Consider the following 25,177-nt stretch of genomic DNA (forward strand, 5'->3'; position numbering starts at 1 on the left):
TCGCCCCGTCCCCGATGAAGTGCCTTTCATGACTTCCCAGAGCTCCACCGGGACTCCCGGAAACTGGCTGGCCTCTGTATGCTACTAGCAGTGCGCTCTATCCTATTCTGTTGGCTCCGGCCCACCACACCCACACACGCACAGTGGCTCAGGGCGGTCACATGGGCTTCGGACACCATGGAATCCTGGCCGGTACAACAACCCGCCCACTCTTAGGCCTAGAGATATCTGGTTAAAGTTTCGTTCATTTATGTCCCCTCCTGACACGGACTCAGACCCCCGCATCTCCACCTCCCTCTTCTCACCCCTCCCCTTCTGACTCCTGCATAGCTTACTTCTTACCCCTGCACTTACCTTGGATTTAACCCCCGTGTATAAACTGATCTTTGTATTTGCTCTGTGTACCTGTGCTGCCTGCCTTGTTTTGATTATACATGCCCTGTGTGTTGCTCACCTGTACCTGTGTTGCCAAGTTAAAAAAAAAAGTTTACATTTTTTTTTGTGATGCTGGTCCTTTGACGTTGCTACCTGATCCAAATGGAGCCCTAATTGAGAGACATCACAGATTGTTGAAGTATATTGCAAATTGTTGGGAGGGTTGTTGTTGCCTGTGATCCTGGCCTGTGAGGAGATTAAACTTTCTGCATAAAATGAACTTGCATAATATCTATTGATGATCTAGTCTAAATGGCTTAAGGAAGCTTATGATGGTGAGCTATTATGTTAAAACCATACCTAAGACTGATATTTCACAACCCTACATAGAACAATTGCTTGGTCACGGGTAAGTGAATGTTTAGCAACGTTTTGCTTTAATACACTTGGCTGTATGGAATTGTATACGTTTGCAAAGATGTGGGCCAGAAGGGGTATTCTGCAATATTAAAGGCAGGAGGACTCTGGAGACTTTGACTCGCTTTTTTGTATAGAATGTCCTTCTATATGTTCACTAAAAGAACATTATTGTGGTCACTTTGTTCATCGCACTTAACACTTGGGGGAACAATACTTTTGGTACAAATTATTATAAGTGAACTTTGTTTCCCTTGTAATCAGTATTGGTGACATTTGGAAAAGGCTTTTCCATATTATTGAGTTGCACAGTATGTCTCAACTCTGAAACCTTTCATGTGAATTATGATCGTTTATACATTTATTAATTGGACTATTTTTTAAATATTCACGTTTTTCAGCTATTTTCTATTATAGCAGAAACGTTCTTATGCGTTTTACATTCATTTGTTTGTGAAAGATTTAATGCAGACCATATCACGATAAATACAATATTGTTCCCCCTCCTACTTTCGCAAATCTGGATTACAGTTTACAGCATAGGGTGGCTAGTTGGACTGCATGTTACTTGGGCCCCTTTTTTTACCCAGGAGCTTTTGTTTAAGAAATCTGATGCATTCTGCCTTTTTGTAGCTTTTGTTGGTTTCACTTCGATGAACCTCCCAGAAGGCGAAAGCTGCTCAAGTTTGTATAAATGGCGCACCTGTCACGTGGAATCTCCTCCTAAAATGGCAACCACAATGGACATCTAGAATGATTATCGACCACAAGACCATTAAGTGCATGCACATGTCATTTCCTGCCTTCCCTGTGGCCATTGCTTCTGTATACCATACTGGTCTCTTAACACTCTTCAACTCCTTGTAATCTTGAAAGCAAAAGGCAAAGGATTCCATTTGGTATGTTCCTAATATCCTCCTGATTTCCTTCCTCTCCCTCCACATGCCCTTTTTGTCTCTGGTTACCTGCTCACCCTCTTTCTCGATCACCCACTCCCAACACTCTAGTTCGTCAGGCATCTGTATCTATGGGTAGTTGTCACTTCGTCCGGGGGGGGGGGCATTGTTGAGGGTGTTTAGTTTTGCATAGAATAGAGATATTAATCCTTGTTCAGTGCATATCCTCGAGCCTAGTAGCGAGGGCTGTGGCTGCGTCATAGGGAATATACATTGATAAGGGCCACACAAGCTTTATTTTCCCTAACATCTGTTCCTTGCTGCTGCCTGTTAACACTTTGCATTCATAGGTGAGGGGGTGAACGGGTTTTTACTGCAACATCCCTTCTTCATCTGTATCCCAGTTCAGCATCCTTGCAGAGAGCTGGCTCCTGTAACGTAGAATAATTTGGCAGGGCTTTAGGGCCCCACTCTCTTCCGTGACAAAGCCGATGTTTGACTCTGCCCTTGGAATACAAAGTGACATTAGATTGTTTCTAATTTCCATCCCATCTCCCTCTTAGCTTATCTTTCTAAACTCTTAGAGCGTCTGTTGTACTCTCAGATCTCATCCTTTGTCACTGATCTATCTCTTCTTCCTTGCTTTCAGTCTGGTTTCCATCCTCGTCACTCTACTGAGACTGCTCTGATCTGTGTGCTTAATTCCATTCTCACAGATCGCTATTCTAAACAACTTTTTCTTATTCTTCTCGACTTGTCTGCTGCTTTTGACACTGTATCGTTCTTTGCTTCTGGAATCTTTTTTTCCTTCGTTCGGTCTTAGTGGTTCTGTTATTTCCTGTTTCTCCTCCTCTTATCTAATAGAAATGTTTCCGTCTCCTGGGCTGGCAAGATCTCCTCACCTATCCCCCTTGAGCACGGTGTTCCCCAAGGATCGGTCTTGTGTCCCTTTTCTTTTCTCCCTCTACACTTCTCAACTTGCTGCTAGAATCTCCTCCTTTGGTCTTTGTCATCACTTCTATGCTGCTGATACACAACCTTTTCCATCCTTTTCGTCCTTCACTCCTGAAATTCACCACACTCTTACAGCCTGTCTTCCCGCTATCAAATCTTGGATGGCGTCTCATTTTCTCACTCTAAATGCAGGGAAGAATGAGGTTCTATTCTTCCCTGCTAATACTCCTCCCCCTCATCCACCACCTCCTTTCATTCTTTCCTCCCTCAAGTCTCTCCATTTCCCCCACAGCTCGTAATCTCGGCCTCTACTTCGATTCTAATCTTTCTTTTGCTTGCCACATTTCTCTTACCTCTCGTTCCTGTTTCCATCTTTATAACATTTAGTTTGTCCTTTTCTTACTTTTCAAGCTATTAAACTTATTTCTTCTCTAATCTTTTCTTGACTCTTCTACTGCTCTAACACTTTTTTCTTTTTGTTGGTCTCCTGTGCTCTCGCCTCGCTTCCTTGAAATCAATATATAATTCTGTTTGTCTACTCTGTCTTCTTTATCGTGATTCTATCTCTTCTTAACTTGCCTCACTTGGCTGGCTACCCTTTCACTCCCAACTTAAATTTTCTTTGCTTGGTCTTGAAATTCCTCTATCAGCTAGCACCTGACTATCTTTGCTTTCTATACTCCTTGTTCCCTTCGCTCTTCCTGTCACTTTAGAGTGAATGTACCCCGTCCTCCATATGCCCATCATGGTTCCGATCTTTTCAGCTTCTTGCTCCTTTACATTGGAATGCTCTCCCACTTTCTCTCCGTTCTGTCACTGATTATCCTCTTTTGTCTCTCTGAAAACTCCTCTTTCTCGTAGCCCCTGATTGCCTGCTACCAGAAAATTGATGTTTACCAATAATTATTTTGTACCGTGCCCTGTTCTTAAATGTGTAGAGCTTTGGTTTACGGCGCTATATAAAATATAATAAAATACAAATATTTGAATGCATTATGGAAAGTTAAATAACAGTAATTTGCCAAGAGACCAATACATGGGATGAGAAGTGTATGAACAGTCAAAGTGACTTTTATTGTCGCCGGATCAATATCATGAGTTGGGTGCGTCTGTTCATTTTGGCAATTTCATTGGAGTACAGATAGCATGGCAGGGAGCTGAAGTGTTTTGTTCGTTTATCAACCGCCCCCCTCAAATCCCCATTGACTGCCCACTGCCATGATTATCCCTATGGCCATTCTCACTCATGACTTTCCTCCTCTCCCAAAACACATTCTCCTGAGATTTAAGATCTTGCTCTATAAAGCCATAACATCAAACCTTGCCCTGCCAGTGGTATTTCCAAACAACAACCTTATGAGAGTTAATAGCTTAATTGCAGCTATAAATGCGCTACTGGTGTACTAAAAACATGTTAACCAATTGTACCTTCAGCCACTTGTCCTTTGGACTGAAGTCCTGTTAATAACCAGCATTGACGGCACCAACAGTTTTGGCTTGTGTATTAATAAATAGGCGTTTGTTACTGCTATCGAACTGTTATCGTATGCCCAGATAATTGCACCATTTTCCAGCTGTTGCTATCTTATGCCTAAGTAGTACCATTGTGTCAGTATCTGGAAAATGCTTATGCAAAAGCCAGAACTGTTGGCTTTGCAAATTCCTGTTGTGTGTTTTTGAAATAGTGGCACAGTGTGAACCGAATTGCTTGGATTTCTAATTTTGGCCAATATGTCAGCGAATAAAGCTCCACAGATTTTAGGTAAATGTTGAAGCTGGGATTTGAAACCGGTCTGGAACTTGGGCACATGTCTTCACAGTTCTAGTTGCTATGAATATGTAGAAAATTAAAAAGATAAGGCAACCTCCATAAGGCAATACAAATGTGTGGAACAAAATTGACTAAATGGAATATGGGCTTGGTGTGTCTTCCTGAATAAGGCTCAGGACTGCCTTGGGTAAATAAGCAGTTTTTTATTTGGACTGCACTTGCTCCTCTTCCTGAAGTTCGAATGCAAGTATTTAAAGATAGTTTATTTTTGATTGTCTCAATAAACAAAAGATTAATCATTCATCAGTTTTCTGGAAAATTAATTCAATTTGTTCCAAAAGGACAACCAACACTTGTTTCACCCTAACGTTTGCATAAGCAAGGCTGCTGTTAATCGGGTGCACCCAAAGTGATCTAGAGAAAGAAGTGTGGCAAGCCGGAAGGAGGACTCGGGCCAGAGGACCCACTTCTCACGTATCTTTATTCATCTTAAAAGTCTAAAGCCATACGAACTCTATTGCTCAAAGGGGAGTTCCCTTCCTATCACGCTAAAAGGTGCTCGTCAAAAGAAAAATAGTCCCCTGTCCAAAACCATCTACTAAACTGGCCCTACCACTTAGACAAAATAAAAGAAACATGGGATGTGAATGTGCGGTGTGGCTAAATGACCCCTTGTTAACAGAGCGCCGATTTATTTTTCCAAGGGACCACGCAACTGTGAGCATTGGGTGTTCACATACTCTTCTTGGTTGTAGTTTTTGAGGGACCCACAAGCATTCCCGTAGTGTAACCGGCGAGAAGTTGTCTGTTCTCCAGGTGCACCCATTGCTTCTCCCCGGATTCCCGCAGGTGGTCTATTGGCAGTGATTGAAATAGAAAAATAAATCCTGGGAGAACATTCATTTTTATCGTGGGCAGCCGCCCAGGAGAGTTGCAGTTTCGGCCATTTTTGGATGTCTTTTCTCACTGTGGCCCATAGTGGAGTGAAGTTGGCTTGATATAGATCTTTGAGCTGTTTCGTTATGGTTACCACCAAGTATCGAATGTCTTTGTGTTTTTGCCTTACTTCACAACTATTTAGTGGGCTATCAGGAGGAGGTGTCTTGCAGGGGTAGAGAATCTGTTTTATTTAGGTTGATGCAAAAGCCTGAATGGCACCCATATTCTGTTATCGTCGCTAGGAGGGCTAGAATGGACCAGGTCAGGTATACCAAGATGTTGTCTGTGAAAACGCCAGTTTATACTCCTTTCCAACCTCAGTAAGGCTGCTTATTGCAGCGTTCTCTCTGATCTTGTGTGCTAGTGGTCCATGACTAATGTGAATTATAGGGGTGGCAGTGGACATGCCTTTCTGGTCCCTCGACTAAGGGTGAAGGGGTGAGATGCTAGCCTGTTAACCACCACCTTTTTGCTTTTGTATTTCTGTACAGTCTGTGAACCTCTTATCCAGTGTTCACCCAGGCCTGCCTTTTGTAACACTGCCACCATAAATGGCCACTCAACCATGTCAAATGCCTTCCCGGCGTCGATTGAGACTAGGGTGGCATCTTTGTCTTGGGCAGTTAATGACTCAATTAGGTTTAGTGTCTTGCAGATATTTTCTGATCCTTGCCGCCCTTTCACATAGCCAACTTAGTTGCTGTGTATGAGTCTTGGCAACGCTGTGCTCAACCTGTCGGCCAGGACACTTGCATACATCTCTGCATCGACATTGATCAGGGAGATCCGCCTATAGGAGCCGTGCTCTTGCTTGTCCCTCCCTTATTTCGTCAAGACAAATATGCGCGCCTCAGTGACTGATTCGGAGGCTGGCCCAGATTCCATGATGTCGTTAAAGAGGCGTGTCAGGGTGAAATGGCCCCACTAGAAGACTTGTAAAAGGCTGGGGTGTAGCCTTCCTGCCTGGTGCCGATCCCGGCTTCAATTCTGAGATGGCAGTGCTCATGTCTTGAGGGATTATTCAGTGGAGCCGAGTTGTGTCACTGCCTTTGGACATGTGTGATCTGGCAGTTTCCCTGCGTGCAATGCTTATCTGTGTGATCAATATGCCCCTGTTGCAGCTCCCCTTACACGTTCCTCTGCGCAGCTTACTGTGCCTTCTAGCACTGATGCCAAGCACGTGGTTGCCGGGGAATCGTCACACTCCTCCTGGGCTGGCTGCTCTGTGTTCCGTGAGGGTGTGCCGTCCTAATGGCAGGCTTCTGGGGCGCAGAGGGTACTTTTCTTCGTTGGTGCGAGCCCTGCCACAATGCTGGCTCGGATTGAGGCCCCTCCCATCACCGAATGTCCACACTTGCTGGTAGTGCCTGCGCCGGGTCTACGGTTGTTGTTGTTGTTTCGTCCCTTGTTGAGGGACGCGTGAGGGTGGATTAAGCCCCCCCCCCCTCCCTCCGACTGCCGTAGTGCTGAGGCATCTCAGGGGGGATGGGGGGGAGGAGAGTGTGTCTGCCTGTTTCACCCTACCGGTTTGTATTGGGGCAGGGCTGACTGGTGTACGACCGCTTCTCCTTGTTTTTCCGCACTCTGTAGTTGAAATTAGTTGGATTAGCTTTCAGGTGCTGCCATTCCTTTTGTGAATTCTAAGGACGACGAAGGTTCATGCAGCCATGTCGTCTGCACCCCCTTGTAGTCTCCCTGTCAAACCTTCTGATATTCGTGGTGCATTTCTCTTGTTGTAGGGATCCCTTAATGCCATTGCCTGCGCCTTAGGGGAAACGTGCTTGGCGAGAGGTGGGGTTAGGGGGCTGGTAATGTGGCTTATTGCTGTAGTTGTGCTTCATATGCATGGTGTTTGTTTTAAATCTTTTTAAACTAGCTAAAATATTTGTTTCTTTGTTGTTGTTTTAAACGCAAACCTTTTACAGATTAATCGAAAGATGCAACACATTTTGTGGGGGTCTGGGCCTAAGAGGAGATTAAGTTTCTCAACTCAGTGCTTTTATTTTGACCTTGTATTTTTTTCTTGCAGGATGGTTCAAGCACATGGACCCAGGCAGATTTAGGCAACGAAGAGAGAAAGCAAAAATTCTTGAGACTTATGGGCGCTGGAAAGGTAAGACTCCTTTACAAAATGAAAGGTACAAAAAAGGTGTAAAAGATTTTTCTCACAACAGTCTGTATACAGGTTTCTTTTAGACTAGCCATATTCTGCTGCTCTGCTGAGACTTCCTTTAAAATCACCTCCAATTGTTCTTTTGTAATGGCGGAAATCTGTCCAAGGGCGGGAGAGATTCAGCTCACTGACTTGAGAAATGGATACAAAAATCCATGTGAATTGGGAAGCTAGAAACACTTTTATTTATTTTTATTTTTCATTTTTTTTTTCTCAGACTAACCATTTATTGTCTACGTGTGAGTTTCTATCATGCTTTATCGGAGGTGCCTGGCTTTGGCATAGAACCTTGTCTCTGGGATGTGGAACCTTCCTTCCTGTGTAGACAGTCCACTGCGTCCTATTGAACTTGAGGATGGGAATGATGTTCACTGCACCAGTGGTTGCTTGTCCCGGGGATTATGCTCACCAAATTCTTTGAACAGTCTTTGACAATTGCTTGGGTGAACTGCACACATTTTCTAGTACAGTACTCCTTCCTCATCATTCTGATCTGCTATTTGCTTGTTGCAGGCACTAAAGCAATGCAATGTATGCCTCTTTTCCCAAATGTCATCGGCTGATCGTAATTAGTGAAGCCATACAGCAAGATTTTTGGAAAAAGCATGAAGCTACAAAATGCACTGTAACGCACCACTAGCTCCCAGTGTACCGCATGATTAATGTAGAGGTTGCTAAACAAGGTTTTACTGAAGCAAGGGAGCATAGTGTCTGCAGATGCGGGCACCCCATTGTTTGTCACTCGTAACATGTACTTTGGTTAAGTCCTATAATCTTCTCCACCAAAGCTGAAATACTTACAGCGCAGGCCCCGCAACATACAAGGTTCCAATGTCAGATGAGCACTGGCCCAAATCCTCTCCGCCACCGCTCGGGACCCTGACTTGTACACATTTTTCTGATACCTCAAGAATATGCAAGTTTGTGGTGAGAACTCATTATTTGTCTCAATGTGCCACCTACCTCTGCCACCTCTAGTATGAAGGTTACTCTCGACCCAGTCTGGTGAGTGTGTATGTGATGTGTATGTGAACAGTGATGAAGGGCAAAATGCTCACAACTCTGACGTGACAGCATAGAAACCTGTTGTGACATCTACAGTGCCTCAAATACATAGCCTTTCTTTGCAATCCTAGGATTTTCAAATGTGCTCAGTGAACAGTCTTTCACCACAAGTGATACTTGGACAAGTCGTAAATCAGTTGTGCCCTCAAACCTTGAGGAGTGCAATCAAGAATGTTGCTTTCCTAGATGATTATGAAATGTGCATTTTTTTTAAACAAAATGTTAGTGTTCTTTAATGGAATGAGGATTAATTTGTATTTACTATTGATCATGAATTCAGGATTGTCTAAGATGGAACACTATTGCCCGTACCGTCCTCAACAAGCAGCCAAACAGTCGTTTTGAATGCAAACCTCTGCCCACATTAGTCTTCATCCAGCTGTACATTTTGGCAACCTAGTTTTTCATTTCTGAAACTACTGGCGAAATGTGCTCGACGTGTAAGCAAACTTCATGCATTTGGAGTAAGATCTAGAGTGGTGCTGAGATGAGCAATGTGGGATGACACGAGATATACAAAATGAAAACATGGGTGTTAAAAAGGGTTGTAGTGAATGGTGGTGAGCCGGGAAAAGACACTATAAGGAACCGACGAGAGCAGGGCTGCATAGAAAAAGCAAGGACCAAATGTTGAAGTAAACCGATACAGGCACGCACCAATGTGTAAGGTAAATAAGTAGTTTGGGGGATGCGAGAGTCTAAAGCATACATTGACAGTTGGGTGGGCACCATTGTGGAGTGGAAAATGGAGCCTTGTTGTGGTTCTCCCAGGATTTCTGGTGAGATTTGGAAGTGGGAGTCATTTGAAGTAAAATTATTGTTTAGGGATTAAAACAGCAATCTGTATTTGATCTCAAACACATATATTGAAGTTGTTCATTGTGTAAATTTAATGTAAATTGAAAGCTGCATTTTTTTTAACTTACATTTCCTCTGCAGATCATGCAGTAAAACCAGTAGTTCCTTCTTGTGACTGCTCTGCTGCTACCACTGATTTAAAACATGTCTGTGGAGATCAGCTCTACAGATAAATTGCGTACCAGATCCGTTTTTTTATCCCTGAAAACGGGCAAATTCACCCAACATGGAAGGAGTACAAATGCTCCCCATTAAAAAAGTAGGAAACTGTGGGCACAAGGAATGCTGTCATGTGCTTCCAGCCACACATGTCCACAGAAATGTTCGAATCAGTAGTACCAGCAAATCAGTGTCGCAGGAAAAAGATCTATATTATTGCAGCCTGATCTCGAGAGGAACTTGAAGCCGAAGAAGGAATCTTTCAATGTGCGTGAGTGTTTGTGTTTTTGTGTTTAATTTTTTTTTATTTCAAATACTTTTTACTCACTTCACAAATTACTGCATTTCAATGCAAAAGAAGTTTGTACTTCCAAAATGGACAGTAATATGCTTCTACCTCATGATCTTATCTAGAGTTCTGCGTGGAACTGCATGGTTGAAAACTGGGTCTGGGGGGCAGGCTCTTATATGCCAGTTGAATCCCAATTTTTGTTTGGGCATCGAATTTTACTCCTTTATTCTTTTTGGAGTATCCTGTTTTTAGCGAGTAAACGTGACTGGTACGTTGCTTATGCAGAGTTGGGTCCTCCGTTACTGCAAAAGAAATGCTTTTAGAAGTAATAGGTTAAACATAGAGTACGAGCTTCTCATTTCTTCTTTGTATCAGAAGTACAGAATTGGAAAGCAAGACCTCCTAATTTGTTTTGATGCAAATAAGCAGGTCTGGGGGGATAAAATCGACTGAACTACGGATCACCCGGTTTTCCACTGTCTTCGGATTGATTTGGGGTCAGCTGTATTTTAAGTGATTCCGGTGACCAATTTGGGATAAGCTCATGACAATTCATGCTGATGAAATGTTGCTGTAAACATTGTGTTGAAGAGGTCAGACCTTTCGAGGGGATTGTGTCCTCCAACGTATTCCACATCTATGACAGGTAATGTCCACAGCTGTGCTGCTTCGGACAATTTTCAGTAGAGGGTGTCCTGCGTCGATGGCATCGATCCGTTGTCCCTTGAGGGCCTCCGTCGAGGGTTGATGTCACCAGATGTTATATATAGGACGCACGGCGCCTGTAGCCTCAGTTCTGTTTTTTCCGCAAACGTGTTTGTTTTGGAATCTCGGCATGCTCGATTCTTCTCTTCGAAAGTGATGTCTTCGTCTTCTACTACCCCGAAGTCGGGCTTTAAAAAATGTCAGGACTGCGGTTCGAAGATGTCCATCACGGACCCGCACAACATCTGCCTCTGGTGCCTCGGCGAAAGTCACGCCACCGACGACTGCGAGGATTGCCAGTACCTGATGTATAAGGCCTTACGGGAACGTAAGAAGTAATTGAACGTAGGTAGGGCGTCTAAGTCCCATAAATTAAGTCCGCTGGGCTTTCGACCGATGACTCGAGGGGCGACTCTCCACGTCGGCGAAAATCCAGGGGGTCTCGGCCTAGGAGTGGTTCCCGCCATTCCTCTGCCTCGTCTAGGCATTCTAGGAAGCGTCGTCACCGGTCGCCTTCCCCGTCGGGGGAGGACTCCGCCAGACGGTTGACTTGTCCCACCAAGTCTTCGTCGCCGGCGGAATGGGATTTGTTGCGCCGGCAGATGTTAGCGATTTTAGAGTCACAAGGCACAGTTCCATCCGCACCTTCTGGCAAGGAATGGGCTCAGTCCACCACTCCCACGCCTTTGGGCTCGGGCGGGCGGAGCGCTCATCGGGAACCGTCGAGGTCCCGCTCGGACAATGGAGATCGCCATAGCCATGCCAGATCCCGGTCCTCAACGCCATCGAGACCGTTGGAACCTGTGAAGCCTTCAAAGGTGTCGGCGCCATCTGCGCTGTGTCCGTCGAGGGACTCTCTCGGGGGCTCTGCCCTCCAAGAAGTTCTTGACGCCGATTCCCTTGATGCCGTTTATGGAAGATTTGCCAGAGTTGCCCCTGGGGGCTGTGGAACCTCCGAGGAAGGCTCTCAGTAAGTCTGCAAGGCCTGTTTTTGAGCCCTATTCTGTTCCTCTTCCTAGATTGGAATTTTTCCAACCTTTACAGGATATTTCAGAGGTTGAGGAACTGTCTGATGAGGAGATGGCTGTGCCTCCTGATGTCCCTGATGACCTTTTGTCTGGGCTTAGTCAGTCATTGCATAAAGCTAGTGGCCTGACACCTCTCCGCAGGTGGAGTTTGGCCGGCCTGAGCCGGGGTGGAAAACAAGGTACTCGGGGTGCCAAAGCCGCTCAGGCAGTTGCCTCTTTGCCCTCAGGCACTGCCACAGCTGTGCCTGCTCAGTCATGAGGCCATGTCCATGTTCGTCTGTTGGGGGCAGACTTGTGCAGCATCTTGGAGAATGGCGGGCCATTATTTCAGATGTGTGGGTTCTCGAGAGCATAGCCCATGGCTACTGTCTTCCCTTCCGGCAGAGGCCTCACCACAATCCACTGGGGAAGCTCTTTGAAGCGTCCGGATCCGCTCCCTGTGCAGGAAATCCTATCCCTGCTGTAGAAAGGTGCCATAGAACTGGTGCCTGTAGCGGATAGGAACAAGGGATGGTATTTCCCTTATTTTTTCATTCCAAAGAAAGACGGGGGGGGGGGGGGGGAGGGGATTGAGACCCATCATGGACTTGCGTTGGTTGAACTTCTCAGGAAGGACAAGTTCAAGATGGATACTCTTTCTCAAGTCCTCCAGGCCCATCAACTTCAGGATTGGTTGGTGTCTCTGGACCTACAGGATGCTTACTTTCATGTGCCGATTTATCCCAAGCACAGAAAGTACCTGAGGTTTGCGGCTGGTGACTCGCACTTTCAGTTTCAGATCCTGCCGTTCGGATTGACCTCCGCCCCGAGGGTCTTCACCAAGCTGATTGTGGTGGCAGCGTATCTCAGGAAAGGGGGGGGGGGATTCACATCTACCCCTACCTGGACGATTGGTTGATCAGGCCACACTCTCCCGAGCAAGCCCTGGATCATCTGTCTGTCACCTGCCACTCCCTTCACAAGCTGGGCTTCTCCCTCAATTTAAAGAAGTCACATTTGACACCTACCCAGCGGCTCCAATACATCAGAGCAGTGCTCGACACATCCCTGGGGCAGTGTTAGCCTCCCCAGGTGAGGGCTCATCACATTCTGCAGATGGTGGACAAGTTTCAACGTGCTCAGTGTCTCCCGGCGTTTGAATTCTTGGGGTTGCTCGGCCTCATGGCAGCCTGCATTTTCCTGGTGCCAGAGGCCAGGCTGCGGATGAGATCTCTGCAGTGGGCTCTCAAGATGCAGTGTTCGCAGTTCTCCGGCAGGATGTCGGATCCTGTTCAGATTCCGACCTTGGTCACCCAGGATCATCTATGGTGGGCCGACAAAGGCAATCTGAGGAAGGGAGCACCATTTTGGCAACCATGGCCGGAGGTGATGATCGTGACGGACGCATCCCTCACAGATTGGGGCGCTCATGCCAACGAATTGACAGCCAGCGGACGTTGGTCTCTGGAGTCCAGACTCCACATCAATCTGTTAGAGCTGAGGGCCGTCGGGCTAGCCCTGAAGGCTTTTCTGCCGTCTGTGTGGGGTAAGAATGTCCTGATTATGAAAGACAATACAGTGGCCATGCCCTACCTCAACAAAAGGGGGGGGGGGGGCAGGGTCACTCCCATTGTGCAGGGAGGCGATGCGGCTCTGGTTGTGGGCCATCCAGCAGGAAATGTCGATCTCTGCAGTTCATCTGGCCGGAGACGAAAACGTGGCAGCGGACGCTCTGAACAGGCAGAGCACAGTCTCTCACGAGTGGGAGCTGGCTCAGGAAGTTCTTTTGGAGATCTTCGCCCTTTGGGGAACCCCACAAGTGGATATATTCGCCACCAGTGTAAATCGGAAGTGCAAGAGATTCTGCTCGCAGGAATTTCCCCCAAGAGGAGCCTTAGGGGACACTTTCGTAGTGGAGTGGTCCTTCCCACTGCTGTACGTGTTTCCTCCAGTCCCCGTCAATCCGCAGGTGTTGTGGAGGTTACGTTCCCGAATGATCCTCATTGCTCCGGCATGGGCCAGTTGAGCGTGGTACCCGGACCTTCTAGACATGTCCATCTGCCCTCCACGCCGTCTTCCCTACCGAGATGATCTGCTCTCACGGGGGGGGGGGGGGGGTCGGGTTCTCCATCCAGAGGTCAAGTCTCTCAGCCTTCATGCTTGGTATCTGAAAGATTGAGGTATAAGGATTGGGACCTCCCCGAAGACGTGATGGAGTCGGCCAGAAGGCCTGCAACGAAATCCTTGTACCGTTGGAGAAAGTTCTGTGACTGGTGCAGGATACAGAATTTTGATCTTTTCCCATGTTCCATTCCTTTGGTTTTGTCTTTTTTGCTTACTTTAGCCCACAAGGGCCTGCAAGTGGGTACCATTAAGGGTTACCTGGCGGCGCTGTCCATATTTAAGCGCTCGTCGGAGGAATGTTCTTATTTTAAGATCCCTTTTGATTTCCCAGTCTCTAAAAGGGCTAACTAATGTGTTTCCACCGTCGGCTTTCCCGGTGCCGGGATGGGATTTGAATTTGGTTTTAAAGTTCATAATGGGAGCTCCGTTTGAGCCCTTATATTATTGTCCATTGTGACTGTTGTCCTTTTAAAACACTTTTTAGTTGCGGTTCCGCACGCGGAGTGAGTTGCAGGCACTTTCTGCCAAGCCACCTTTTTACTGTTTTCCATAAGGACAGGGTTGTCCTGCGGGTGCGGCCTTCTTTTCTTCCAAAGGTTGTGTTGGAATTCCATTTGAGCTAGAAGGTGATTCTTCCGACGTTTTATCCTCCTCCACATCCTGGTAAGGAAGAGGAGAGGCTCCATAGGTTGGATCCTAGGAGACCTTTGAGTTTCTCTCACGGATGTCCCGGGTCAGAGTGGACGATCAGCTCTTCGTTGGTTATGCTGGAAGGCGCTTGGGTCAGGCTGTTTCCAAGCAGACCTTGTCCAGATGGATCATTTTGACTATCTGAGTGTTACCGTTTGGTGGGAAAGGACCCTCCAGTAGGCTTACGGGCTCACTCTGCTAGGGGTGTGGCTGCCTCCACTGCTCTACAGAGGGGCGTTCCTATTCGCAATATTTGCAAAGCAGCCACATGGGCCTCTGTCCATACTTTTGTGATACACTATTTGGCCTTTGCTAAGGCAGTCCTTTATACAGCCATTTGATTGGGCATTCTAAAATTGTAAATACTTTTCCCACCTCCATAAATTGGTACTGCTTTGGGAGTCGGTCATAGATGTGGAATACGTCGGAGGACGCAATCCCCTTGAACAAGTTACTTACCATAGCTGGTAACGTTCTTTTGATGGGACGTTCCTCCGATGTATTCCACATCGCCCTCCCAGCCAGCCCCTCTACTGAATTTCCTATGAGATTGCAGCTTGCTTTTCCGTAAGGCTTTCTGCAGTCATACTGGCAGGAGATTGGTGCCACACGTTCTGGGAAAAAACTGTAACTGAAGCTGCGGGCACCATGCATCCTATATATAACATCCAGTGATGTCAACCCTCGAAGGAGGCCTTCGAGGGACAACTGATCGACGCAGGACGCCCACTGCCGAAAATGTTCTGAAGCAGCACAGCTGTGGACATTACCTCTCATAGATGTGGAATACGCTGGAGGAACATCCCATCAAAAGAACGTTACCAGATATGGTAAGTAAGTCAGAAGTTCAGAATCTTCCCTGGTGAGGATGCTCAAAGAAAGAGGTGTCTAAACTAATGGTTTGCACCTGTTTTTGTTTAATAAAGCAATGTTTTTAAAAAAAACAAACTTGGTGCCAAATACATTACTGTCCGGAGCATGCACGTTTCTCTCAACATCCTTATGGATGTTGAGTGCATTTTATCATGACATCCTGTTAAAGGGCCAGTCCTTCTGAAAAGCATTTTGAAATCTCTTTGGGGCATAGTGATGTAAGTGAGACAGCAACAGGTAATGCAGTATTTACCATAAATAAAATGTGAAAATAAATACACACTTAAAAAAAAAAATCTTCTAAGCCCTCTTCAGATCAAATAGTGGTAGAGATCGTCTGAGTGGCATCTGCTGCTAAATCTGGGCCCCTCAATGCAGCAGTGCAGATAGTAGTTAATCTTACCATTTATTTTATTGTGGAGGAGGGGGGGGGAGTAAAACCTATAAAGTGCTCTTATTTGGGAATGGTGATGGTTGCCGATATGTGGTGGAATCGGTAGGGTTTGTTTTCACAATTCGAAACTGTGATCTGAAACCGTGATCTGATTCAATCTATGATAACCGGCCATCTTGAATCCTGATGCATTTTCATCAAAGCATGTCTACAGCTAATCTGGAGCTTGGAGTCTTTATGCAGGCCATTTTGAATGCATTTACCTTTTTAAATATGAACTTGGGTAATGTAGATATTAGACACAGACAAGGAAAAGACACAGATTTTCTTCAAGGCCTACCACAATTGTTTGAGTTGCCACCTTCGTTACATAACCTTTAGGCCTGCCACAGTTCATCCAGCGCATATACCTTTGCAGCATCTTCAAATTAACAAAAGCTGTACAATGTGCATATCCTGTAATCTCATATAAGGAAGCACAGCAATGAATAAAGTGGCACAGTTCTTCTTTGCTCACCCCAAAAAACGCAATTCCTATAGCCAGATATTCTCCTATATCATAATGGGGAAACTTGAATGAGCTGCCTTTCTGATATTTATTTATGTATTTTATTTATTTTTGTGTGTGCTTTTAAGTGCTAATAGCAATGGAAATGCCTTCTTTATCTCAGCACTTTTGGTCCTCGTCAGAAGCTGCATCGATGAAATCTGTTTTCTGCAGAACAATGTGCACTGCAGGTCCGAGCTTTGCCAATAAATGGTTGTCCTATCTTCGAATGAATACATTTCAACTATTTGGTATATTTGTGCTGCTTTTGGATCGCGCTGGATGAATCCTTTTGACTGCAGACCTAAGCAAAGTACTACAGTGCCCTTGCTTTCGTGTTTGTTTATTGTCCAAAAGTAGTTTACGGCAGTAGTCTGTGACTTTTCATTGCCAAACGAATCTGTTACTAAATAGAATTACTTGGCAATATAAGTCCTCAAAAGGTAGCAACACACTAGTCCTGGGTACACACTTTCAGTGCAACATGACATTTATAATGTAAAAAATATATTGGTTACTTTCTGTGCCTCCCCGCACCCCCTTCCTGCTCTCAACTGTAGGGTTTCCCAGGGCACTATTTATTTTCGTTGAGCATGTGAATTACAGCACATCAGAAGCTTGAATGCAGTTCCATTCTAAAATATCACGGGCATATAACATGAATGACGTTTCAACTTATTTTGAAGGCCTTGGGCTGGGGCATCTGAGTGCTTCGTTTGAACTTTAAGAAATAGGCTCACCCCATTGTTTGCTTCTTCGTAAACCCTGTAATATGTTGGCCACAAATCCAGATTTTCTGCAGATGTTTAAGAAAAGTTTACCTGCCTTTTTAGTGAAAATACTTTTTCTTTTCTCCCCCTCATAATAGGTTTCTTAGTTTTCACTTGTCTGGATGCCGCTTTTTTATTTTTAGATCACGATGGAGTATACATAAGGTTTGTACAAGCAAACGCAGGATTAAGAAAATACAACTGAATTCAACTTGATGCACTGTGATGAGTAAAAGTGCCTCTATTGTCGAAGTGTAATATCCGCTGTTGTGATCCAAGCAAGAAGCTGATGGCCGATTTCTTCCCATTAAAAAAAATTGCATGTGTTCAGTATTCCAGTTTTTAATGTGTTTTTTATTTTATTTTTTGTTGGTAACTGACTTTAAATTACACTTCATGATGTCTTTGTATGCTCCTAATTTCAGGCTTGTGCTCCCTTTTTTAAAAAAAATGGCACTCCGATTTCATGTTGCAAAATGGAAAACATGCTGTAGTTTCTATAATCCATTCATCAACCTGAGCAAGCAGAACAAACTTTTGTCATTGTGCACCATTCAAGCCGATTATCACACAATCTAGAAACCACTGTTTATAATAATGTACGCAGATAGCACCATGAAGGGGGTGGTAAACTTTAAACCAAGTTGTTTCTTTTTAAAAATAATAAATCCCCCAGCAGACAACGCACATAACTCATTGCGTATGGTTGTACGTATTTCAAATGCTAACAACCCAAGGTAGTTTCAAGCAGTTCAATTGGTTTTTAGTGAAGGTTTGGTAAGGCTTTGGGGCAATGAGGTTTTTGGAAGACCCAATAGAGAAATGATCATTTTTGGATTCATTTGTCTTTTCATGTCCGAGGAGCCCGTTTTCCTTTTAATGTTGTTATAACTTAGTTTGGCATACAATAGTCTTTTATTTCTGAACGTGACTAATACTAGAAATGGTAATACCTGGTTTTGTGATTGAGACGTGATTCAGTGGAAGGGCATTGGTAAGTAGTGTGTGTATATTTATATATGTGTATATATATATATATATATATATATATATATATATATATATATATATATTAGAATGCTGAATGCTTTTTTGGATGTTGGTTTGGGAGAAGGAAGTGGTTACCTTTTTTGTTTCTAGGTCTGTGACTTTATTGTTATTTAGGTTTTTTTGTTTGTTTTTGCTTTCTGTAGATTACCAATTTATTGGAATATTGCCAAAGAAAGCATGTAAAAAATGGAAGCCTTGCAAACGAAACTAATTTGCTCCTGTGTAGCTTTGTTCTTGATTCTGCTGCACCCTCCCCCACCTGTCCGACCAGAAAGCATGGGCAATACGTGAACGATGAACATTAATTACAAAAAAATGTACGGTTAAGTGCCTAAAACCGATACCTATTTTAAGAATTAAAAATTATGAATGGGCCATGCTCTGTGAAATAACTTTAAAAAGCAGGCATTAAGTATCCCGGTTAAATGTAGTCCTTGTGTTGCTCTTGAGCTAATTTATGAATTTGGAAGTGTTATTACTAATAATCCTAGTTCTCTCATAACGCAACTTTGGTTTTTCTGGCCCATAGAAAGAACACACTGGACGTCTCATTATAGGTGACCATAAATCAACGTCCCACCTCCGAACAGGTTAGTATATATGTTATGTTGTGCACATTCAATACATGACTTTTCTAAAACTGTTTTTTGTCTTCGTGATGCCCAGAGATTTTGTGTAGGTTCTAATTGTTCATCACTAAGTATTGTAAGAGTGTCGAAGAAGGAAGCTGACACAAAGGTGGCATGGTTTTGATTATAAACTTTTTTATTTCTCAAATGAAAGACCTCACTGTCCCTCCCTCCCTCTCTCTCTCTGAGGGGTTTCCCTGCCTCGAATTGAAACTAAAGGAATAGTCAGAATGTCCGTCAAATCAAAGTTGCACCATCCTGTGTCAAATCCTGCTCTAACCCTCACACTAAAACAACAAACTAACAGAAGTTTCTTCTTCAGGAGAAAGGCTCCATTTTCCTGTTTCTTAACCAGTGTCCAATTGTTCTTTCTCAATGGAAAATACTGGGAGGGATGACTCTATTCCCGTGGCTTGTAGGCTTCACCCACTCATTATCCAATGTCCTGGAGAATGACTCCCTTCTCCTGGTGTACAGTTATGTAGTTCCCAATAGAACCAGGGGAAGGACCCTCCTACCCCTGGTGTCTCTAGTACAAGTCTCGGCCCACTCAGTTTACCACAAGGCCAGGGGGAATGACTCCCTTCCCCTGGCGTCTTTATCACAGTTACCTTTCTCCTGGTATTACTTAACACCGCTCTTTCTCACTGTTACGGTTCCCGACCCTTCTCTGGGGGCCTGTGGTTTCCTCACTACGACTGCGCTGAGGAAGATTTACTCTTATGCTTTCTTGCTTACTGGTAGTGTCTCAGACCCTTCTCTGGTTATGCCCATTAATGTCCTTGATAATTCTGGGACAGGGAAAAGCCACTGTAGCCACCGTAGCCTCTGTGTCCATCCTGGGTCCTCTTCGGTTTTCATGTACTTCTTACGGGGCTTGATACGTTGGCAAGACTTCTTGGGACCGGGGCCCCCTGCCCTGGCTCTGTGGGCTTCTCTCTTCTGGCTCTGCTGCGTCTTCCTGGATTCGAAATGCGGTCCTGCCACTACTGTGCTTCTTGTTGTGGTTGCGTTCTAGTCTGTGGCGGGGCTTCTCTCCTTGAACAGTCCTTTTATTAATGTTTTTTCTTTGGATCCAGTTTCTCTTATGTGGATTGCACAAGACCACCTTCTTTGTTGCTTCGGGACTGATCTCACGCCTTCTTGGGGCCACATCCTACCAGTGGTCTCACAGTTCATGATCTTTGTCTCCTGTGTTCTTCCTTGTCCTAGTACTTTAGGTCTTAGTCCCTATGTTACAATACTTTGCTCTCAATGTAGTGGCTGCGGCCATTGGGGAGGGCTAAGGAATATTGGGGAGTAGCAACATTAATTGTGCTGTACCCCAATTTATTGCCCTTATCCCCAGAGGAGAGGGTTGGGGGGGTGCCCTTAACCCAGAGGTGAGGGTTGGGGAGCGGGGGGGGGGGGTGAAGAGTCCCTCCGCATGAGTTCCTTCTACATTATACCACCCCTAGGGAGACTATCGAGTTGCGGCCACATTTGACACCTCCTGAGCCCATCCAAAGCCACAGTCTTATTAAAACCAGGAAAGCTGCCTGCCAGGCCGCGCTGCCCCACGGTCTTGCGCCAAGTGGACCCAGTCACATAATAAGCCCAACCCCTGCTGCTACCCCAAACCAGACTCTCAGCCCCACCCCAACTCCACCAGGCATACTTCGAGGATCCCTAATCGATCGCAGCCAGCCACAGACCCCCCAATAGCACAATCGCAACAGTCTGATAGAAGGGCTCTCCACCACATCTCCACTTGCCATCTTAGCGAGGAACAGAAGACTAGACACTAGGCTTGCCAGCTCAATCCCCACTTCTTGCCTGTATCCACCCTAAATAGAAATGCATACCTAGGCATGAGATCACGGCTCAGACCCAAACCCCTTACATTAAGCCTGAAAGGCACCCCGGACCGCATCCCATTGACCCTCCAACAACTCATCCTCAGTTTACCAGGGTCACCACTGGTAAACCTAAACACAGCCAGCCATACTTAGCAACCGACTGTAGCCGGGCCCCCGCCAATAACCTCTCCGACCCCAGAAGAGTAACCACACAGACAGCAACCCACAATGCCCGCACTAGCACAGCACCCAGCGTCCATGCTATAAAGGTTGGATCCCCGGCTTCACCAGCATCTACAACCTACCTGCATATAAGCTTGCACCCATCCATCCAAAATGGAGCCCTGCTCAATGCGAGATCACTCCCTGCCCACTCCCTAGACCTACATGATCTGATCACTGCCCAAGACTTAGACCTGCTAGCCATAACTGAAACTTTGCTCCATCAAGCATCACGGCCAGCTTTGTCACTAGCATTCCCCGATGGCTTCACCAAACATAGAAATGACAGAGTGGACTCCAGAGGTGGAGGCTCTGCGCTGATCTGCAGAGACTCCCTTAACATCAAACTTGCTAACAGCTCTATGGAAGGAAACGGAGCTCCTCGCGGTCAAACTCTCGACTTCCCCATTGGACTCTTTGACCATTCAGATCTACCAACCGTCTGGCCAATCTGCCTCCTTTGAGGAAGAACTTGTGCATAGGGTAGGAACAAATCTCAAACCAACCTCAAAAACTGTACTACTAGGGGGACCTAAACCTCGGCCTTAACAACTCTTTAGACTCCTCCACTGCATCTGTCGCTAACGCACTCTTCTACCTCGACTTTACTCATTGGGTCTCAGGCCCAACCCACAATAAGGATAGAACCTTGAACTGGGTAGAGGATCTCAATAGCCAGATCTCTATCGGCTCCAGCTCACGCTGCTAGATCACCACATCTCGACCTTCACCTTCCCGGTCCTGGCACAGCAGCCACCTGCCCCACCAGCCTTGCCTCCTACCTTATCACGTAGCACCCGCAAAATGATCAAAGACTCAATCTCGGCTCATCTTACATCATTCCTATCTGGGAACCTAGACTCTGCAGACCCAAAGACCATAGCAGATATTTACTTGAACACCCTGACCAAGGCAGTACATTTGGTGGGCCCATTAATGGCCAGGAGAGCCAAACCAGCTGGTCACCTCAACTCCAGATTTACCATGACCTACAGGCCTTGGGACTGAGACAAAGCCATCTGGAAAAAGAACCCAACAGATAAGTTGTAAGCATCCTTTAACATGATTGACAAAGAATATAAACAGGTCATTATTGCAGCTAAAGCAACAGCATATAACACGAGAATGATGAATACCAGTTCAAACTCCCAAGAAAGTTTCAGAATCCTTTGAGAATTATGAACTCCTTCCACCCCCACTACTATCACCAAAGATGAGACCTGGTGCATAAATATCCAAAGTGCTATGTGATCCAAAATAACCTCCCTACAACAGAAAATAGCATCCCTTATCACCACTGCGACCCCACACCTTTCCCCGAATTACCAAATCGCACCTTCCTTCCACTTTAGTGAAGTGTCTGGTAGAAACAGCCAATATACTTGGGAAGCTCAAACCCTGTAGATGTAAAGGGGACATCTGCCCTGCTAACATCTGCAGAGATTGCGTGCAAGCCCTAATACCGTTCATTACTAGATTGATCAATGCCTCCTCATCAAGCGAAGTCCCAGCCAGCCTAAAAGAATCTTGGGTTCTCGCTTTACTAAAGAAAATCCTTGCTTGACCCATCGGTACCTAATAATTACCACCCCATCACAACGGTCCTGTTCTGCAACTACAACTGAGGCTAGAGGCCCCGTGCGTCTTATATATAACACCCACTGATGTTGGCTCGACGGAGGCCCTTGAGGGACAGCGTATCGATGTAGGACACCGACGCCGAAACATTTTTCCAAAGCAGCACAGCTGTGGCGATTACTGTCATAGATGTGGAATACGTCGGAGGTACATCCCATCGAAAGAACGTTACCAGGTAAGAAAGTAACTTGTTCTTCTCTCCCCTGCTGATGGCCCATCTGCTCCACACACTGGTCACCTGGCCCCCCTCTGAATTTGGGTCCAGATCCCTGACTGTCAAGTTGCACCTGACACTGCCTCTTGGCTCCCCCAGCACTTGTGGTCTGTATCTGTAACCTTACAGTCCCCTCTCTGCACTTATGAGCCACCCGTTGGCTGCAGCTTTGATTACCTGCACTTCTCTGCCCGATTTCTCCCCCCTCCCTGCACTTCTGACATATTGTGTATCCTATCATAATGACATGACTGTTAGGATCACTGTGAGTGTTCAGTCTGAAGTGCCAGGTAGTGTACTCTTGGGCAATGAAACGCCAAAGTCCAACTAACCAGGAAAGCGAGGGAGGTAACCTTAAGAGACCTTCCAACTAAGACCAAGGGGGAAACCCAGAGTCTCCAAAGGAAAGCAGGGCCCCAAGCCCACAACATCCACAAGGAAAAAGGTTCCTTTAGAAAACCTAGAGGTCACACTTGTGACCCCACCACCAGCTGAAGCTGAGTTGCTGTCAGATAAATACCCAGAAGACCCCTCTTCTGATGAGTCAGAGGAGGAGGAGGCTATTCAACCCTGTCTGGAAGATCTGGATCCAAGAGACCATCCTGAGCTGCAGACTTTGCTTGCAGAAGGTGGACCCTCAAGGACAGACTTCAGTAGGAGACAGAGAATCCCTCTATAGAAGATGGCGTCAGCAGGCAGCTTCCCAGAGTGAAGGGCAAGACACTGGGAAGCATAGGCTGTACTTGGAGGATGGACTAATATACAGTGAGTTTATGGAGTCTATTCCATGGGAACTCAGGAGGCTGGGGGTACCCAATCACTGAGATCTAAATTCCTACAGTTGGCAGGTCATTTTAAGTATTGAGGACCAAGGAGATGATGATATTGTACTTTAACCAGGCCAAGATGGGTGCAGAAATTGAGAAACCATGTAGGAGTTTCCACACTTGCCAGTTAGCTAGTAAAAGTGGAGCTACGAATGTGGTACCTTTTTTAGTGCCTCTTCCAGTTGTTGGAGTTCCTTTTGAGAGGGTGGGGATTGACCTTGTTGGTCGATCCCCTAGACCCTCCAAATTCTTCAGGCAACCGATTTATATTGGTTGTAGTGGACCATGCCACTAGGTACCCTGAAGCTATTGCAATGTGAACTGTTACTGCTCGGGCATTGGCTACAGCCCTACTTGGTATTTTTACTAGAGTATGAATTCCTAAGGAGGTTTTATCTGACATTGGGGTCGGATTGTATGTCCCACTACATGCAAGCCATGTGGAAAACCTGTGGGGTCACCTACACGTTCTAACTGCCTAAAACCCTCAGACAAATTGGTTAGTATAGAGGTTTAATAGAACAATGAAGAGCATGATTGGAGCTTTGGAAGAACAACTTAGAATAAAGTGGGACTTTCTTCTGCCACGCCTTCTTTTTGCCTATAGAGCAGTTCCTCAAGCTGGAGTGGGCTTTAGTCCCTTTGAGATACTTTATGGCCATTCTGTCGGAGATCTTTTGACCCTAATAAAGGAGTGTCTGGAGAGTGTTCCTTCCCTAAAGCCAGTAAGGAGTACTTACTATGTGCTAGGCCTCACACAGAGGATGGCACAGATGATGACTGAAGCTTCTGAGAATTTGAAAGCTGGTCAAGCATTGACCTGGCCAGAAGTCAAACATGGTGGAGGTTCCTCCATACTAACAAGTTCAAATAACTGTTCCAGTAAGACCGCAGGTCTTGCAGGACCAATGGACAAGACCCTCCCACAATCTTGAGAGGTTAACTATTTGGTAGACATGGCAACGCAACCCCAAGGAGACCCCGTCTGAAGGGGTATATTTCCAGACCAGAGATGGGAGTTTTGCTCTTAGCTTCTGATCAAGAAGAGTGAACCTCTCCCAGATATTCTATGGGAACACCCTTCAGATGGGTCCGTAGAAGAGGTAAAACACTCTGCTAATCTGACAATGCAGCAACAGCAGGGGTGCAAAGATTTGTTAACTCACATTGCCCCTCGGTACTCACTTATGCCAGGCTTGACCCCTTGGGGCCAACATGACCGTGACATTGGTGATGGTGTGCCTGTAAAAAACAGGGGCTACAGGATGTCCGATAATGTGGAGAATCGCATATCAACAAGATGCTTGACCTTGGGGTGATGGAACATTCTACAAGTCCATGGGCCAGCTCAGTTGCGTTAGTACGAAAGGCAGGAACTTGGATTCTGTGTGGACATAGCGCATTGAATGCAGTTACAAAAACTGATGCCCATCCCTTGCCAAGGACTAATTAACTGGTGTATAAACTGGGCTCAGCAAAAACTCCTCAGTACTTTTGACCTAGCAAGTGGTTATTGGCTTATATGCATTCTCAACCCTAGAAGGCTTGTACCAGTTCAAGGTCATGCCCGTTGGATTAAAGAATGCACCTGCCACATTCCAGAGAATGGTTAACCATGTTCTGAACGGGTTAGAGAACTTCTGCATGGCATGGTTGGATGACATTGCAGAGTTCAGCCCTACTTGGGACATGTGTTGCAGGCCCTTCAACAGGCCAATCTGACCATCAAAGCAAGTAAATGTCAGGTTGG

At 45.6% G+C, this 25,177-nt stretch overlaps 1 protein-coding gene across 1 annotated transcript in view; it reads left to right on the forward strand.

The window, feature by feature from the left end:
- C11H11orf58 (chromosome 11 C11orf58 homolog) overlaps positions 1-25,177 on the forward strand; it is a 210,624-nt gene that overhangs the window by 40,087 nt on the left and 145,360 nt on the right. Inside the window, exons 2-3 of the mRNA XM_069623762.1 lie at positions 7,382-7,465; positions 18,589-18,649. Coding sequence (XP_069479863.1) covers positions 7,382-7,465; positions 18,589-18,649 — 145 coding nt within the window. The remainder of the gene's footprint in view (positions 1-7,381; positions 7,466-18,588; positions 18,650-25,177) is intronic.

The sequence above is a fragment of the Ambystoma mexicanum genome, chromosome 11, assembly GCF_040938575.1.
Source record: "Ambystoma mexicanum isolate Mex_15411 chromosome 11, UKY_AmexF1_1, whole genome shotgun sequence".
NCBI classification, from domain to species: Eukaryota; Metazoa; Chordata; class Amphibia; order Caudata; family Ambystomatidae; genus Ambystoma; species Ambystoma mexicanum.